Here is a 15,382-nt window from a genome sequence, read left to right as displayed (position 1 = left end):
CGAAATCAACACTGCATTGAGTCCTCCGTCTCTTAGCGAGGTCTTACCGTGGGGTCGGCGATCTTGGAGAGGTCAGGCATGAGGTAGTATTTGATGCCCGTGGCGGCGCCCGGAAGCGTCACGCCACGGACGAACAGGATGAACAGCATGAGGTAAGGGAACGTCGCAGTGAAATACACCACCTAGAAACACACACACACACACACACACACACACACACACACACACACACACAAATTTGCATTCAATGCATGCAGGGTTCTATTGAGTGTCTGCTGGTGCGATTTTACTATGGTAAAGCAACTGACAATGTGAAAAAGTACAAATTTATCCCAAGTATAAAGTAAAGAGTAAGAAGTGTTCTCCAAACACGGACAATATCACAATATCAAATTAAACTCAATATCTTATAAAACAACACATCTCTTGGGTGGTGTGTGGATTTTGGGAACAGTTCTTAAATACGATGTGATCTTATCTAAGGACCGGCGCCGGTCCGTGGGAAATGTATACCGGAGATTATTATTTTGCTTTGATTTACTTGTTCTTTTGTAATTTACTCTGATTCTAAAATGTAATGTATGTGGATTTGGATTGTGTTCTATTATGAGCAGGTCCTCACCTTGCCTGTGGACTTGATTCCCTTCCAGATACAGAAGTAACATATGACCCACGCTGCGGCCAGACAGAAGGCCAGGTCCCAGTGGATGTGCCCCACAGACATGTCGTCTGACATCCTCAACACACGTAACCTGAAGAAGAGGAGGAGGAGGAGGAGAAGAAGAAGAAGAAGAAGAAGAAGAAGAAGAAGAAGAAGAAGAAGAAGAAGACGACGACGACGACGACGACGACGACGACGACGACGACGACGACGACGACGACGACGACGACGACGACGACGAAGAAGAAGAAGAAGAAGAAGAAGAAGAAGAAGAAGAAGAAGAAGAAGAAGAAGAAGAAGAAGAAGAAGAAGAAGAAACTTGATAAACACATTATAACACCCCCTTCCATATTGTCACACTGTCGGGCAGACACCTCTTATCTCCATATTCTACCCTTTTTGTGTTTTTCTAACTTTTTGACCAGAACCACATGAACTGCCCTGCAGGACACATTGCTAATATGGGCTTTGGTGTTTTTTCACCCCCTTTTCTCCCCAATTTATTTACTATGCCTATATTCATTCCTCCCCACATGCGTGTGTTGTCACTGCTGTTGTATCCTACTGACTCACCTCCCAGTGAGGAGCCCCCACCGGGAGGACGTAGGGCTTTGGTCCTACTACTCCTGTCCCGCTGACAGGTGCCGCCCCCAGCCCGTAGGATTACCTGTATGTGCAGTGACAATTATCACCCTCCCCGCCCGGCGTCCCTCATCCCCAACATGTGCAAATTGTGTTTGTGTGTAGATCAACAAAGCCACTACGGTGGATTCAAACCCACAACCTCCGCGGTGGTGCGCCTGGCTTTACTCTTTTAATCTGAATCTAAAATGGCACATGCTGCTAACTTTTAACTTTAGTCATGGTGAGTGGTGAGCCAAGTTCCCAAGCCAAATAATTTAGGTCTCGGTAAAAAAGATATTAAAAAAATCCTCATTTACCTTTCCATTGATTTATGGAGGCTATCAGGCAGTCAGACTATATAAGACTGTCTGGGTTTGTTATAAAATTGAGTTTCTAAAACGGTTAGTCCCAATACTTGATTCTGATTGGCTGGTTACCGTCACGTGACCGTTGTAAATTTCACCGATAACCCACACCTTCAATCACTTTATATCATTCGCAGCTGATTCCACATCTCTGTAGCTGTACTGGGGAAGGGGAGTGCTTGATTGCCTTACGAACCCATGCCGTGCGGGCGTCTAAGCACCGCCCGGCTCATATGACTGTGAATGTGTGGCTCCAGGCAGCCCCGTAAAGACATCAAGCGCTATTCTCCCGTCACATAGCCTACTTGCAAAGCAAAACAAGGAAGTGATGTGGCTCGCTCTGGTGGCGCAAAGCGTAGCTACTTTTGTGCATTTAGTAGTTTTATTAGGTTAATATTGCTATATGTTTGTAACCGTTTTAGAAAAGCAATAAGCCACTCGAGGCCCCAGCTTACCGGGTATTTTACAATGGCTGGGAGGTAGAAGACCCTCCGCTGCGCGTCGGGTCTGCCTACGCCTCCCAGCCATTGTAAAATACCCGATAACCTGAGACCTCTCGTGGCTCAGTCATCACCATAACATGTGGAAATTTACATTATGCTGTCTTTTTTTTTTTTTTTTTTTAAGATATTTTTTTGCGGCTTACGCCTTTTATTGGTTTTTGAAGGGACAGACAGTAGGCTGACAGGAAACGGGAGAGAGATGGGGGAAGACATGCAGTAAAGGCCGTGTCGGGCTCGGGAGTCGAACCCGCGGCACACTGCGACTGGATTACCAGTCGGGTGCCCAGACGGTTACGCCACCGCCTGGGCCTACATTATGCTGTCTAATGGTGTAATGGAAGCATATATAGGGATGTCAATGAGTCACGGATACATTTTTATGGGTTGTGACTTGCGAGTAAATCCCCTCCATTGTTTTTGTTTCCTACATTTAAACAATACTATAGACTCTATAGTATAGAGCGGTGCCCGTTGGAGCCTCTACAGCGGTGCTGTAGAGGCCTACTGGCCTACTTGGAACGATGCAAGTTGGAAATACATGCCCGGGCAGAGGCCTTTTTGGGGCGGTTCTGGACAACCGTGGGTCCGACCGACTTGACACCGGGCACCCCACCCCCTGCGGTGGTGTGGCACGCGTGTGTCGAATTTGAAGTCAGTGGGGCGAACGGTTCTCGAGTAAAACCCCAACAAATCCAATAAAAAATAAAAAATATATAATAAGAAGTAGTGAAAATAGCTCACAAACGTGTAGATTGTTCACTAGTTTGGGTCCCGTCTAATTTCTCTTTTGGATGTTGGGCTAAAACGTTAGGGAAACCACTGCTCTACGCCTGTAATGATTTTTTCAAAAAAGCTATTCTTTTGCAACATACAGCACAGAATAATTCTAACATTCTACCAATTCATCATAGCAGGACAGCATGGGGTGGGAGGGGGGGGGGGATACATATTCCAAACATTTTCCCCTTTCATTGTGTCCATATGGACTCCCTCCTCAAATGCAGAAAGAGTCTGGAAACATCTGCAACATAAATACAGATGTTTCGGTCTGCCTACGGGGTTGGCTTAGGCCAGCACACATATTGTTCTGATCTGTACTGGGCAGCGCAGAGCAAAGTTCTCCTCTGATTTCCCAACATCTGAGCCTCAAAAGGAGGCAGGAATTCATTCATCACGTGGTGAGCATGCACCATTGCACCCACGTACGAAAGAAAGCCCCCTGACATTTTGATCCTTTGATCAAGTTCAAAACCTGATGGAATTTGCATACCGGTATTATTGTATGTAAACAGAGATGATTGGGGACTCACTCTAGTAACAGAACAACAGAATCATTTCCATGTTGTTTTGCAGGGACCGTTCCTGGTCAGTGGTGGTAAAAGGACTCACACGGTTTACTTAAGTAAGAGTATCAATGATGCAATGTAGATATACTCTATTACAAGCAGACTTCAATACGGGACTATAACTTAAGTCCCGTATTAAAAATGTGCCTGAGTAAAAGTACAAAGGTTAAAGTATACCAAAAGTAAAAGTACTCATTGTGCAGAATGTTTTTAAAATAGACATGAATCTACAAGCTACAAAGCAACTAGCTTTCATGTAATTGTAGTGTAGTATAAGTACAATATTTTCCTCTGAGATGTAGTGGGGCAGAAGTAATTATAAAACTGAAGTAAGTATTGAGAACTGAAGAAAGTATAAAATATGTACTTTACTTTTTAAATCGCTGTTCCTGGTTCATTTCTTTGTGCGTCTGTCTGTCTGGCACGACTCCATCGTGCCAGAGATATATAAACGAGAAGATAAACCCATGTTGTTGTGTGGGAAACATAACCGCAGAAGATTGCTTCCATGAACCAATGATCTGGCAGCACCAGAGGATTGAACTGTGATTCATGAGGGGACTCCCTAAACCCTAACCCAAAAAATGCCTAAACCTAACCTTAAAGATGGAGTGCCGTGATTTTTTTCCATCCGAAAACTTGAACATCAGGTGTTAATATTATATAAGGAGGAAGACTTTTTTCAAAAAGGTGTACAGTATTTGTTAAAATGTTGTTTTTATGTGGACACCAGTTCATTAAGTATGCCTGGTTTGCCTGGTGGTGAGGGTGGTGATCCAACTCCATCTTTAACCCTAACCCTAACAAACACTATGCATAACCCTAACCTTTACCATAACCTCACAGAAACTGCCTAAACCCAACCTCAAAACCACGTCCACCTGGGCAAAACCCCGGGAAGAAGACTGAATCTATGAGCCTTTTGAGAATGCGTGTAACCGTGTGTGTGTACATACATGCGCAGGTGGGTGTATGTGTTGTCACTTACATCCAAAACTCCTCCTCGGGCGACTTGATTCCAAACATGGTGGTCCCATTGCTGAAAAATAATTATAATACATTGTATTATGTTGTCGGACAGAAACCTCTTATCTCCATATTGCAACTTTTAGTGTTCTTTTTGTAAATCAATCTGCACCCTCTGCTGTTTTTTCCTTTGAATTGCTTAGAATCTGTTCTTGAGAGATTATTTGTATACACTCCAATACTCATGATGTCAATGCCGAACCCTGATGTTTGGTTTGTAGGCAAGCACCCGTCTCTCAGGCTACAGTATTGGGGTTATGGTTTAAATGGAAATATGGAAATAATTCGGTTTAACCTTTTGGAAGCATTTTAACACCAACATGTATGCATGTATGTTTGTATTTAAACATTGCATGTATTACTGGTATTTTTAATGTGTATACTTTTAGCCTGTAACTTCTCTTGCACAAGATTAATATATGTATGTATCTTTCTTCTGTTTTTAACTTTTTTACGTGCTAATAAATAAAACATAAACTTACAGTTCACCGTAGTCGTCAGAGTAGTAGGAGGGCGTGGTGTTGTTGCTGAGGAAGGACCAGCTGGAGTCTGTGTTGAACATGTGGGGGTTGGCGTAGACACTCAGGCGGTTGTGACACATCTCTGGACAGAGAGGAAACGCATATGATTGACAGACAGACTGTTAACATACATTTAACCAATGCATTACAAGTGTACAACATTATAAGGACCATTGAAAGAAAGTAAAAAGCCATAACAATATGTAACTTCCTGGTGTAAATCTTCGATAAAGAGAAGAGGATACGTTGTGGTTTACACATCCTACAATCCTGGGGTTTGGTGGGCTAACCGCGGCTTTTATTGCACATGTGTCGAACACCAGAGCGGGCTCTTCATGACACTGCCTTGTTGTAAAAGGCTTATTGGATCCACTTCTTAAACACAGAGTTTCCTAAAGGAATTAATGAAGAGCTTTTATTGAATTGTTTTTTGTAAATGAACAGTTTAGAATATGGTATATGGAAAATAGAAAATTGTAAAATATGAAAAAAGTTTTTTAATACTGAATGTGAAACTTATTACATTGTATGAACTGTGAGTGAATTGATTTCACTAATGAGACCCAGCTGTGATCTGTCGTTTGGCTAGCCTATATATGTCATCTTTGTGAGACATACTCATACATACGATGAGGAAGGCCTGCATGCCAGAACGCGTTCGTTTCTCTAGGTAGACTGCTGCTGTACTCGTCTCATTAACCGATTAAATGCCGCCAACCGGAGGCTAGCGACAGATGCTAAAAACAGCTAACAGGCGGTAAATGAAATACTATTAATCCCAGAGAAACCCGGGAATTCGCGTGTGGCAAATATTGTGTTAAAACTTAAAAGTGGTAATAAAAGTATCCATACAAAAACATACAATACAATAAAAAAAACAAGTAAACATAGTGCAGGGGACAGACAAATTACAGTGAAATGTGATTAAGTGACACCAGTGACAAATGGAGCTGATAATTACTCATGATTAAAAAATTGGTTTGCTTTTTTTAAGCCACCACGGTTAAGTTTGAAGGTCAAATAGTTGGACGTCTCTCTTACTTCTATAGGGAGACTGTTCCAGTGTTGGGAGGCTCTAACAGAGAAGACTGTTTCACCAAACACAGTACATCTGGATGGCACTTTGCAGTCCCCTCTCGCCCTCTGGTTGTTGCCAACTTGCCCTGGTTACTCTGGCACCACTGTCCCTTCGATCTATGAACTGTTTCAGTGGTGGAGGTGCAAGTCTGTTTAAAATCTTAGATGTGATCAGTTTTTATAATATAGTTTGTTGATTTGATGCAGTAATGGTCTTTTTGAGTGGTGCAAACCACTCCAATAACCAGCTTTGTCTGTATGTACCTGTTTACCTGTGTACCTGTACGTGGCCCCACGTACATGTGAGCATGGTTGCTATGGTTAGTGTGTGACGTCACTGCACCACTCAGTTCACACGGGTGTGATTTTTTTCTTTTCTTTTTGAGGGGGGGTTTAATGTTTGTTTTTCCTTGAACAAACATTAAAAACACCATTGACAATGAAGTCATGTTGTCATTTTGTCCCTAACACAAACATTAAATGCCATTGACAATAAAGAGAGTTTAATTTAGAGTTTGTTTTGTCCGTGTTTGTTTTACATCACCATTACTACCTAATCATAGCAACATGAGTTAGACTTCACACGGGTGTGATTTAAAAAAAATTAAAAGTCCGTAAATGTACTTACTTACAATCCATACATTTTATGTCCGTCGTCTCCCGTCTAAACCTGACCTCTAAATGGCTAATCCTACTCCTAAACCCAAACTGAATCTTTCCCTAATTGAACGACTAATTCTACAAACATTCCATAAAACTTTGTTTTTATTGTTAGGACCAGGCACATGCGTTCCTCACAATATTCTATTTCTCAATTTCTAACTATACTTGTGGGAACATTTGGCCTTCACAGGTACAGTAATACAATATGCAATGATACAAAATACAGTATACACTACCAGTGGTTCTCAAAGTGGGGTTTACACTCATCTACCTATGAGCTTGTTGATCTGCTATTTAAAAAAATAAAGAATAAAGTGCAAATCTTTTTCAAAAGTGAAAGTCTAACAACTACAATCATTCTCCAGCTTCTGGAAGTCCCTGGCACGAAGGATTTTCAGATGGAGGTCGGCAGCCACGTACACATTAATGTAGGGGTCATTGACCTGAAAACGTTTAAGAACCACTGCACTACACACATACGCACACCCATGCCCGCGCGCCCGTGCCGTGCATCTTACCAGTGTTCCAGTAGTTGTCGCAGGTGGACCAGGGCAGAGGGTACTTGAAGGAGTTGTACAGGTAGAAGAGAGCCCAGGCCAGGATCACGATGTAGTAGATGTTCAGGTACATGACGATCACCTGGGAGGCTATCCCAATCCCTGTAGGTCAGGACGCAGACATGCACACATCGATCATGTCTATGTTTGCTTTCCATTTCAAATGGAGCGCCGAAGTCCTGACGTCACTCACTCATACCCTGGTTCACGGACGTTTTTCTCTATGGAGAATAACATGTAGTCATCTTAAAATCGTCTCATAAAATTGTGGTCCAAAAATAAACAAACGATTAGCATATTAGCGATATTGAGGTTTCTCTGAATCGTTTACGACAGTCTGTCACTTATATTTGATTCAGTCTGTTTCTAGCCAATTCTTTACTAATTCAGCAGTAGTAACATTAGCGTTACCTCCTCGATAATACCAGTGTCACACAAACGTTTTTGCGCTGCGCTTCGAGCTTGCAGATCTGCTATTTTTGATACTTTTGAATTTGAATCCTGAAAAGTAAACGATTTGGACATATGATGTTTACACCCAACAGAGACGACATAATAACATAAAAACAATATTAAAGTCAACATTTAGAAACAAAACAGTCAAATATAAGATCATGGGCAGAAGCCGAGATTATGATCTATTAGTTGTGAGTAATGAAATAATAATACATTCATTTCTATGCACTACGTGCTTACTCAAAGTGCTTTACAACGGTCCATTCATTCATACATTGGGAGGTGAAGCACCAGCGTCCTCACTTCCCACATTCACACACCAATGGTGGCAGCCACTGGAGGCAAGGTGGGGTTCAGTGTCTTGCCCAAGGACACTTTGACATACTGTATGGACAGGAGGAGCTGGGATTCGAACCGCCGACCCACGGATCATTGGACGACCTGCTCTACCTCCCGAGCCACAGCCTCCCCATAAACACTTTTATTGAACAGAATGTTGAATATCCCACTTCAATTATTGTGTACAGTAAACTCTGTTTTTAACAGATATAATTTGTGTTGTTGTTTGTTGTTTTGTATTATGTACATTCATCGTTTCTGGCAAATCAAATCGAGCGTTTCTGATTTCTCATACTGATATTTTAACATGGGGTCATCGTCTATAAGCATTGTGGTCCAAAAATAAACAAACTGCCTCTGTGATATTGTTGGGAGGTGTCTCTGTATCGTTTATGACAGTCAGTCACTCATATTTGATAGTCTGTTCCGAGCGAAACTAACATTTTCGGCAGCAGTAATTGAAGATTTGTTTATTTTTCTAATACAGTTCTTATATAAGGCGATCTAAAATCCCCCTATGGGGATTATAATGCAAATAAAAATGTACACGAACCCTGGGAAGACTTCGGTGCACTATTCCTTCCACATTTCGTGATAGATGCCAGATTCAACACGCAAATGCATCCAATAGTTAATTGTATTGGACACAAAAATCACATAGCAAAGTGTTACAGCACAAACATATTATTACAGTGTCACGCTTCATCCGTTTGTCCGTCCATCCATCCGTCCAAGAGCTAATTTCGCAAACCGCTGTACCGATCATTGCCAGATTTCTTGTGCACACTGCCAAAAGGCCAAAGAAGAACGTCCATGCATTTCCTTCCCACATAAATTATGTTTTACATATTTCTTCACTAACATTTTACAATGGAAGACATTGGGTTTGTCAGATGTGCTGAAACCTCGGCCAACGATATCACAGATGCGTATGTATAGAAAGATGACTGGCGTCATATAGACACCGTTGTTAAGCCCACCAAGCACACAACCTGAAAAATTAAACCTCATCCAAACCAAGACGGAAAAGTTATATGATTTTCTTTCGCAAAAATGCATTTCTCTGCTTTCTATTCCTCCTGCTTTCTTTCAGGTGTTTTTGGTTCAACTGCTAATAACTAGTACGGAACATGGCGGAAAGACACTTTATTTTCCTGATGAAGGTAGAGACTCTCTTCTTTCTTTTGAGATATTTGTTTGTTTACATATAGAACAGCATATTCCGTGGGTCATGACAGATTAGTATGAATGCTCAAAAACACTGGCAGTGGCTGCAGAGCAACTCGGGCAGTAAATGAGTTAAGTATACGCTACTTGAGTACATGCACTTCTAGTTACTTTACCTTCAAACATGGGGCAGATCTTCCTCCAGGCCGTCACTCCGCCCTGGCTGGTGTACTGGCCCATCGCCGTCTCCAGGAAGAAGACGGGAATACCACAGCAGAAGAGGAACACAAAGTACGGGATGAAGAAGACCCCTGTTGAACGAACACACACACACACACACACACACACACACACACACACACACACACAGACGCACACAGACGCACACAGACGCACACATGCACACACGCACGCATGCACGCACGCACACACGCACACACACACGCACGCACGCACGCACGCACGCACGCACACAACACACGCAAAGAAGAGTGAAGGTCTTGTATACCTTCGATTCAAATGTTTTAACGCTTAAACCCCATATCGTTGCTGTCTGGCCTCTTATTTCCATATTCTAACTCTTATTTTTTCTCTGTACATTTAACGTCCTACTTGAGCATCACACAAAAGCATGACAAAAGTACCAGATCCACAAGTGAAATTTAATCCTGAAAAGTAACAGTTTTTGACCACCCGGCAGAGCCAATATACTTTATTATATTTATTATTTATAACTACTCCCTTTTTTCTCCTTCTACACAAAGTCTCTTCAGCGAATAATTATGGCCGATCTACAAGCTCACAACACATCACGTTGCAATGCATTGTGAGCTTTAGAGTGTTGCGCCTGTCACAGACATGTGCAAAGCAAGTTCAGTCAGGAAACTCAGTGCCGTTGCCGGCGGCCGTTCATTGGGCCGCCAAATATATATCAATTCGGGGCGTCCTTGGTAGCCTGGCGCAGCCAGACTTCATCCGCCCCTATTGCATATGCATATGCCCCGAGGCAGATAGTGCAGCGCAGAGGTATATTAGTATCGCAACGCGAGGCTAGGTCCTTGGCACGAAATGGTTTGAGAACAACTGGGTAAGAAGAGTCCCAGAACTTTGAAAGGAAACCCTTATAATGAAGTGAATACAGAGAGAGCCATTGAGATAGCCTTCTAATTTCTAAAGCCCCACCCACTGCGTGCAGACATGAGTTACTCATCTCTTCTAACACTCTTCTCTTTCTCACGATCAATCTCACGGAATCTCTCTAATCGTTACTTCTCACAAATACCCCCTCACATACATAGATACACACATGAAGCACTATAGGGACTGCACAATACATCGTTTCAGCATCGAACATTGCAATGCATAGTACACACATGTGCAACAGAAAATGTAATTTTCCCCATCTCTTTTGTACATGTAATGTTTTGAATTTGTTGATGTTGACGTGTATTATTGTGTTGATTTTGTATGCTATGTTGATGGATTGAATACATAGGACCACAATGGAAACAAGTCCCCGGGACTTTTTTCTTCTTCTTGTGTGTTATCCTTTTTAACATTATTATGTCTAACTGCACATGTTGACAAATGATCCAAAACAATCCAAAACAATCCAAAAAGAAAAACAGTGACATTGCAATGGAGACAAATTGAAGCAATTTTCCCTCTTTATAGAAAAAACTAACCTGGCACATTTTCTTCATATTCTTTTCATGACAAATCTGAGAGAAAAACGTGCAGTCCCATCTGATAAATAGGCCTACGTCTTAAGTCGTCTCTGTCGGGTGGAAACCTTGTATGTTCAAAACTACTTAAAGATTCAAATTTAAAAGCATCAAAAGTAGCAGATCTACAAGCTCCAAACACATCGCTTTGTGTCGCGTTTCGAGCTTGTGGATCTTGTTACTTTTGATGCTTTTGTGTGTGATGAAGGAGGGCATAGGAATAAACACAACACGTTGTGTCGTTGTCTGCCCGACAACGACAAAATACTTATTGGTTAACGGATCTTGCGCGCACATTTCTAGCGTTCAGAGCTGTCATGTCGAGTCAAACCAGAATAATTAAACCTAACAACTGCCTCATTTCACCCTCTGAAATGACCCTAGTCACATGGAGTGATAAATTATTTCCAAATGGTCCTTCTTTTCTGCATTGCCTTTGTTTTGTGCTCTCCTCTTTGTTTGTGGTGGAAAGTATCTAAGTACTTTTACTTAAGTATACTGTACTTGAGTACAATTCTGGGGTAAGAGTTGTCAGATTTTCTGTAGCCTACTTTTACTTCTACTCCACAGTCTCCACTACATTTCCGAGGCAAATATTGTACATTTACTCCACTACAATTATTTCACAACTTTAGTTCAGTCAGACAACTCACGAATAGATTAAACCAATATTTATTATAGAATGAGAATACAATATAAGTGTGTATATGATATTTATCTTGGCGTTTGGCTCTGCTGCATTTTCTCCCTGCTCGGCGCGATTAAACACCATCATAAAACATTAAGAGCAGGGAGATAGATATACAATAAAACCCCCATGGGTTACATAAATAACAGAGCCCACCGGTGGTGCTGGGGTGGTGGTGGGAGCAAACATCACATAACAACCAGGAACCATATGCAGAGGAAGGCAGGAAGAGCATGCAATCTAGTGAGCTTAAGTAGCCCGCCCAATTGGTCAGCTGACTGACACATCAGCAAATGACGTGTGGGACTTGCACACACTTATACACCCACATACACCGTCTCCACACCATAGCGCAAAACGGTCTTAAGCTGCGCACTTCTTAAGCTGCGCGCAGCTTAAATTCTGAGTTTTTAGACAGCTGGTGGATGGAAAAGAAGCTCCACCTCCGCGGAAGACTTGAGCGGAGGAGAGCGTTTCCGGGAATCTGGCCGTCGCGCAAGTATTCGGCGGAGGTGGAGCTTAATTTCCATCCACCAGCTGTCTAAAAACTCAAGCTTTAAGCAGCGCGCAGCCGAGAACGTGCGCAGCTCTTTTGACCGTGTGGCAGCACCTATAGTAATGCAGCATAACCCCTTGAGTATAGTATGCGCCCTTGAGCACGGCATGAACCCCCTCGAGTATATCTGACTGAACTAACTCTGCAAGCTACGTATCATTTACTAGTTTACTAGTTTGTACTTTTACTCAAGTGAACTTTGAATTCTGAACTTTTACTTAGTTGTAACAGTATTTCTATATTTCAGTATTGATACTTTTACTTAAGTGAAAAATACGTTTCCACCACTGCGTAAAAGTAGCAATAGCACAATATAGAAAATATTCTGGTAGTAAAAAGATGCCCTACATTAAAAAATGTCAGGAGTAAAAGTAGAAAAGTATTGGCATCAAATACTCAAATCCAAAGTGAAAGTAATCAAATTTGACTAACTTTTTCAAGTTTGTGATTAACCACCAAGACGTTATTTTGTAATAATCTAAATCTGTCAAATATCTGTAGTGGAGTAAAATGCACAATATCTGACTCTTGAGTATCTCTCAAGCTAGGCAGCTTCTCACAAAACCTTACTTATTTTGTATTGATTGCTCACCCCATGGAGATTTTTATGTTTTTGATGCATTCCACACGTGGAGAATGATGAAAAGCAGTGGGTTTTTTTTTTACTCTTAGTAAAAACTTCTCCATAGGGAACCGCTGCTTCTCATCAAATTATTGGCTTAGGAATGTGACAAAAACAAAAACCAATTCAAGTTTCCATGCGTTTCCACAAATTCAAAATGATTTGACATTTTCAAAACATTTTCAATATTCTTTTAAAAACTTTCAAACGGGTTAGGATATTCAAAAATAGCAGATGTACAATTAAGCTCACGTGCTGTGAGTACCACACACTTCTCAATAATTTGTAATTTATTGTTATTGCAATTTACGAGCTGCGTTCGCTTCCCGCGTTTGCGGGTTTTACTTGTAATTTGAGAACCTCTGGATTAGATAACGAATTTCAGGCTGGTATACAGACAAACCATCATCACCCCCTGCATCCATCCATCACTAATATGACTGTACAACTTCATCACTCCATCACATCATCCTCCCTCACCTCCTCCGTTCTTGTAGCAGAGATAAGGGAAGCGCCAGACATTTCCCAGGCCGATTATCTCTCCAGCCATGGACAGCAGGAACTCCGTCTTGTTGGCCCACTTCCCCCTCGCCTCCTGGACCCCGTCACCCCCGACCTCTGGGTCCTCCGGGTCTTTGTGGGGCCCCGAGTTCTCTGCTGCGATCCCCCCACTCTCCTCCTCAGCCATGCTCTCTCTCTCTCTCTCTCTTTCTCTCTCTCTCTCTCTCCTGATGGACACCCACTTCCCGTCTCTGTTGTTGGAAGACAAAATATATTGTTGCTGTCGAGCAGAAACCTCTTATCTCCATATTCTAACTTTTTGTTGTTTTTTCTTTTTTCGTAACTTAACAGTTAACGCTGGCTACTTAATAATGCTATAGTGTCACACAAAAGCATCAAAAGTTGCAGATCCACAAGGTCAAAATGCATCGATTTGGTGGTACGTTTGATTGATTGATTGTTTGATTGATTGATTGAAGTATTTAGCAGTTTTGCAGAATTATAGTACATTTCAAGCACAACTCCATACAAAAACTGTTGTGGGACGACACCATAAACTTTAAGCATTACACTTGTTTACAATAGGGTCCACCATTTTCAATTCATCAGAACATTTAGAGACGTACAAATATACACTTCTATATAGCTATAGTTTTGAACGTGTAGATCTGCTACATTTTCTATTTGTGAATTTGAATCCTGAAAAGTAAACCGTAGGCCTATTGGACTATATGAGGTTTCCACCCGACAGTCAGATAAAATAAGTAAATGGCCTATTGCAGTTCTTTGCATAATAGGCGATATTCACCTTCATAGGATATGAAACCACAGGGATGAACTTCAACAAAAAAAATAGTTCCCTGAAATACACAAACTATATGCTATATACGCTCAATATCCACACAGATTATCCTCTTAACAGTCTTGCCAATACATTTAGGAGCTCTGTGTAAAACCTCCCATATGCAAAAAGAGGCAAAGAAAAACAATTTCACAAAAGGAAAAACTAACATCACGATACAGTAATTGGTAAAAAAACGAAATGACCCCATCACCCCAACAGCAAGGGAACTCTGAATGATTGTGGTATAATGGAGGCCTACAATCTGAAAACGAGCTGTTAATAAAGTAATCAATCAATCAATCAATCAATCAATCAATCAAACGTGCAGGAATTCCTGCCTTAGCTATACGTTTGGTTGTGTTTATTGCAATGACAATTTATGCATCTATTTCTAAGCATGAAGCAAAAAAATAATAATAGGCATCAATTGCTTAACCTTACAGATACCAATATTGAGCCTCAGTCAGTAGGCTATAGGCTGGCTAGCTCATCATCATAATGCTCTAAAAAAAAAGAAAGGAAAGAAGAATCTAATCTAAAACATATCCAATTAGCGGGGATGTAACTACTCACCAGATGGTTTGGGACAGATGTGTCAATCTAGATAAGAACAGAACTCCTTGGACCGACTACTCTGACTGACTGAATGAAATAAGAAGTTAGTTTGAAAAGAATATAAGTTTTATGGGGAGGGAGGGACGGGGCGGGACGGTTCTGTCTGCACGCGGCTCCTATCAGCAGACGGATGAAAAAGCCTGAGCTACTTCGTCGCACGACGGTGTTGCGCAAAGAAATTAGCAGACAGATCTGTTGTTTTCTGCAAGCGATGAAGCGACACACCGTAGGCTAGAAGTACAGACTGACTGAGTAAAACTTATTGTTTGTGGCAAATCAACCAAATCGGTGTGCTTATTGATTATAACTTTAGGCCAGTAGCCTTTTTTTAATTGTTTAATTTGTTGTCCTCCAATTCCTACTTTGATTTATTTTCTTGTAAAGAAATAATGAAAGAAAGAAAGAAAGAAAGAAAGAAAGAAAGAAAGAAAGAAAGAAAGAAAGAAAGAAAGAAAAGAGAAATATTGGAAATAATTTTTTTAATGTATTTATTTAAACAAAATAGCAATCAATGCGTTATGTAAAGC

At 41.3% G+C, this 15,382-nt stretch overlaps 1 protein-coding gene across 1 annotated transcript in view; it reads right to left on the bottom strand.

The window, feature by feature from the left end:
- The window catches only part of LOC306916364 (sodium- and chloride-dependent betaine transporter-like), a gene marked incomplete at its 5' end in the record, with an annotated part of 34,651 nt that extends 21,068 nt beyond the window's left edge, over window positions 1–13,583 (bottom strand). Inside the window, 7 exons of the mRNA XM_079494197.1 lie at window positions 48–182; window positions 623–752; window positions 4,488–4,538; window positions 5,008–5,128; window positions 7,305–7,445; window positions 9,482–9,616; window positions 13,376–13,583. Of these exons, the coding sequence (XP_079350323.1) occupies window positions 48–182; window positions 623–752; window positions 4,488–4,538; window positions 5,008–5,128; window positions 7,305–7,445; window positions 9,482–9,616; window positions 13,376–13,583 (921 nt within the window). The remainder of the gene's footprint in view (window positions 1–47; window positions 183–622; window positions 753–4,487; window positions 4,539–5,007; window positions 5,129–7,304; window positions 7,446–9,481; window positions 9,617–13,375) is intronic.
- Window positions 13,584–15,382: the final 1,799 nt, after the last annotated feature.

The sequence above is a fragment of the Electrona antarctica genome (genome assembly GCF_951216825.1).
Source record: "Electrona antarctica genome assembly, chromosome: 23".
Taxonomy (NCBI): domain Eukaryota; kingdom Metazoa; phylum Chordata; class Actinopteri; order Myctophiformes; family Myctophidae; genus Electrona; species Electrona antarctica.
Note: the sequence above shows the minus strand (reverse complement) of the source record. Positions and strands in the feature narration are given on the sequence as shown.